At 51.0% G+C, this 4,030-nt stretch overlaps 1 protein-coding gene across 1 annotated transcript; it reads left to right on the top strand.

Annotated features, from left to right (window-relative positions):
- Positions 1-433: 433 nt before the first annotated feature.
- On the top strand, positions 434-2,664 carry LOC119367787 (4-coumarate--CoA ligase-like 9). The gene is made up of 3 exons (XM_037633196.1): positions 434-1,993; positions 2,083-2,150; positions 2,230-2,664. Exons 1-3 carry the CDS (start codon positions 434-436, stop codon positions 2,459-2,461), a joined length of 1,860 nt encoding a protein of 619 aa, XP_037489093.1. The 3' UTR covers positions 2,462-2,664.
- The last annotated feature ends 1,366 nt before the right edge of the window (positions 2,665-4,030 follow it).

Here is a 4,030-nt window from a genome sequence, read left to right as displayed (position 1 = left end):
GGAACTTTACATGCGAGCGAATATGAGGCCGAATATAGCTTTTGTTTCCACATAAGCGGGTTTTTTTTTCGAGCGAGGGCAAGCAGGAATTTCGTGTCCAACCAAACAACGAATTTGCTGCTAGGGAATACCAAATCCATTTCATGCACCTCAGTTCGGACATCCAAATAAGAATTTTTGGAGATCAATAAAATTTAGAGGAATGTTTTTTTAATAAAAAAAAAACTCGACGCACACACCTTCTAGAATGTATATATGGTTTATATACACACCGTATGCATGTACAAACTCTAGGGCCGCTCTTATACAGAGAGATTTAAAGTCAAAGAAGTTTAACACAACTGAATCCCAGAGTGAAGGTTCTTGTGTGCTTCCATATCCATATGCATGATAATGGACTGGACTGGACACACTCTTTTCAAGCCAAAAGGCCATGACTCAACCAAACCTTACCTACATACCACTTGTCTTGGCAACACACAAGAACTGTGTCACCGCCACCAGCATGCCCTCGTCTTCCTCTCGCCACTCCTCAAAACCCCTCGTCTCTACAAATTCAAGCAAAGCCGCAGCCTTCCAACTCACCACCGCCCACCAAGCCTCTCACAACCACCAGCGCAGCATGGGTGACGCGGCCATCGCCCTCGTGGAGGAGGAGGGGGAGCAGGAGCACATCTTTCGGAGCAGGTTCCCGCCAGTGGCCGTGCCGGATGGCGTCACCGTGCCGGACTTCGTGCTGGCGGGCGCAGAGGCCTACGCCGACAAGGTCGCCCTTGTGGAGGCCGCTCCCGGCGGCCGGTCCTACACCTACGGCGAGGTGGCCCGGGACGTCGCGCGGTTCGCCAGGGCTCTGCGATCCGTGGGCATCCGGAAGGGCCACGTCGTGGTGGTCGCGCTCCCGAACCTCGCCGTCTACCCCGTGGTGTCCCTCGGTGTGATGGCCGCCGGGGCGGTCTTCTCCGGCGTGAATCCCCGCTCCCTCGCCGCCGAGATCAGGAAACAGGTGGAGGACTCCGAGGCCAGGCTTGTGGTCGCCAACGAGGTCGCTTACGACAAGGTGAAGGACGTGGGCGTGCCGGTCATCGGTATCGGCGAACAGGGGCTCATGGCCGGCGCGATAAGCTGGGACGAGCTCCTCGCCGCGGCGGACCGCACCGGTCCGCCGGTGGTTCCGCTGGAACCGGTGCAGCAGTCCGACCTGTGCGCGCTGCCGTATTCGTCCGGCACAACCGGTGTGTCCAAAGGCGTGATGCTGAGCCACCGCAACCTGGTGTCCAACCTCTGCTCGTCGATGTTCGCCGTCGGGACGGAGCTGCTGGGGCAGGTGGTGACGCTGGGCCTCATGCCTTTCTTCCACATCTATGGCATCACCGGCATCTGCTGCGCGACTCTGCGGCACAAGGGCACGGTGGTGGTGATGGACCGGTTCGACCTGCGGACGTTCCTGGGCGCGCTGGTTGCGCATCGGGTGATGTTCGCGCCCGTGGTGCCGCCGGTGATGCTGGCCATGGTCAAGAACCCCATCGCCGACGAGTTCGACCTCTCCGGGCTGGCCCTCAAGTCCGTGATGACCGCGGCGGCGCCGCTCGCGCCGGACCTCCTGGCGGCCTTCCAGAGGAAGTTCCCCGGCGTGCAGGTGGAGGAGGCGTACGGGCTGACCGAGCACAGCTGCATCACGCTGACGCACGCCGGCGACGACCCGGAGAAGGGGCACATCGCGAAGAGGAACTCGGTGGGATTCATCCTGCCTAACCTGGAGGTGAAGTTCGTGGACCCCGACACCGGGCGGTCTCTGGCAAAGAACACGCCGGGGGAGTTGTGCGTCCGGAGCCAGTGCGTGATGCAGGGCTACTACAGGAAGAAAGAGGAGACGGAGCGCACCATCGACGCCAAGGGCTGGCTGCACACCGGGGACATCGGCTACATCGACGACGACGGCGACGTCTTCATCGTCGACCGGATCAAGGAGCTCATCAAGTACAAGGGTTTTCAGGTACGTACGATCATCTCCTACATGCAACATACTACTCATCTTCTAGTTGCTTTACTAAATGCAGACTGGAATCTGTTCCTTGATTTCAGGTTGCTCCTGCGGAGCTGGAGGCCATACTCCTGTCCCATCCTTCGGTCGAAGATGCAGCCGTCTTCGGGTGAGTAGCCATGCATCTAATCCACTATCATCTGCTTCGGCAACAACATGTCATTGAGCCCGTGAGTCATGTGGGGCAGACTGCCGGACGAGGAGGCTGGTGAGATCCCGGTATCGTGCGTGGTGCGGCGGAGTGGCGCGGCGGAGAGCGAGGCGGACATCATGGCGTACGTGGCGTCGCGCGTGGCCTCGTACAAGAAGCTCCGGATGCTGCACCTCGTGGACGCCATCCCCAAGTCGGTTTCCGGCAAGATCCTGCGGAGGCAACTCAGGGACGAGTTCATCAACATGATCAAACCCGCAGCTGCTTAATAAGGATTTGCCACTTCTTTCTAGCCCACATGCATGCACAACAACTACTCCTATGGAGTATATCTTTGTTATTTCAGAATTGGGAGTGTCCACTTTATATCTCAACACTTATTATATACGGATATGCTAGTTGGCACTTTGGCAATCGATTGACTTCTTCTGATCAGTTGCCTGCAATCTCCTCTTTTTTTACTGGCCTTTGGAAATAATAACAACCATTTGAATACCAAAAATTGGAAGAGTACAGATGGTTTATCTTTTGAATGCATGCATGCATGCTTATCATTTGAGTCCTTCTACAGTACAATCTAACTATTTTGGTCCGTTCATTTTTGTGATTCAACAGTGGAGATAGCACAATACTACATATGCTCCACCCATGTTTTTTTATCTTAGCTTTCAAATTTGAATCTATCTTATCTTTTGAACCGAAAGTTCAAATTAAGTTTCGTTTGCAAATTTGTGTTCTTTGCGACGAGAACTTCCGAACAAGACCACTCTTGAATACATTTCTACAACTTCTAAAATTGTACTGAGTTTCAAATATTAAAACTTAATAGTCATATTTAATTTTTACCAAGTTTCATTTGTTTTGAGGGTTTAGAGCTTATTGTTTAGGGTTTAGGGGTTAAGGTTTGAGTTTTAAGTTTTAGTATTTGAAATTGGTGAAAATTTTAAAACTCATCAAAATGTATTCAAGAGTATTTTTATTTGAAAGCCCTCGTCACAAGTAACACAAATATGCAAATGATCATACATTGGACTTTCAATTCAAAAGATACAGTAGATTCAAATTTAAAAGCTAAAATAAAAGCTTGGGAGGTTGGATGGGTGGAGCATGCCATCATTGCCAAAAACTGCATGCAAGGGCCCACCCAAAATAATCAATGGACTAATCCATGCATGAGACCTCCCGTGCACTAGACAAAATCCACTCTCTAGATGAAACAACAAGGAAGAAAAGGGAAGCTGGATTTCAGAATTCACGGACATATTACTACCAACTTGCACTTTCCCAATAGGCCAATGTGTACAAGAACAAGCCAAACATAGTGTAACTCGGAGCATCTCGCGAAAAAGTCCCAAACTCTGGAAAAAAAAACACTACCATTTGTCAGGATTTAAGTATGTCTAACTCATCTCAAAAAGACCTTTGAGTAAAAAAAAAGTTATGAGGCCAAACCCCAAAAAAGTCCCCTCTGAGGGAGTCCTGGACTAAGGGGTCCTAGGACAGCCGGACTATATACTTTGGCCGGACTGTTGGACTGTGAAGATACAAGATAGAAGACTTCGTCCCGTGTCCTGATGGGAATCTCCTTTGCGTGGAAGGCAAGCTTGGCGATTCGAATATGTAGATTCCTTTCTTTGTAACCGACTTTGTACAACCCTAGCCCCCCCCCCCCCGGTGTCTATATAAACCGGAGGGTTTAGACTTCTAGCGTTTAGCCACAGCAATCATAACCTCATAGGCTAGACTTCTAGGGCTTAGCCATTACGATCTCGTGGTAGATCAACTCTTGTAATACTCATATTCATCAAGATCAATCAAGCAGGAAGTATGGTATTACC

Source organism: Triticum dicoccoides, chromosome 2B, assembly GCF_002162155.2.
Source record: "Triticum dicoccoides isolate Atlit2015 ecotype Zavitan chromosome 2B, WEW_v2.0, whole genome shotgun sequence".
In the NCBI taxonomy this organism is placed as follows: Eukaryota; Viridiplantae; Streptophyta; class Magnoliopsida; order Poales; family Poaceae; genus Triticum; species Triticum dicoccoides.
The sequence above is the reverse complement of the archived record's forward strand: the minus strand, read 5'-3'. Positions and strand labels throughout refer to the sequence as shown.

Coding starts and splice junctions, on each gene's coding strand:
- LOC119367787 (XM_037633196.1), top strand. CDS start 434: ATGACTCAACCAAACCTTACCTACATACCACTTGTCTTGGCAACACAC. Junction 1,994..2,082: donor TCAAGTACAAGGGTTTTCAG/GTACGTACGATC, acceptor CCTTGATTTCAG/GTTGCTCCTGCGGAGCTGGA. Junction 2,151..2,229: donor GAAGATGCAGCCGTCTTCGG/GTGAGTAGCCAT, acceptor CATGTGGGGCAG/ACTGCCGGACGAGGAGGCTG.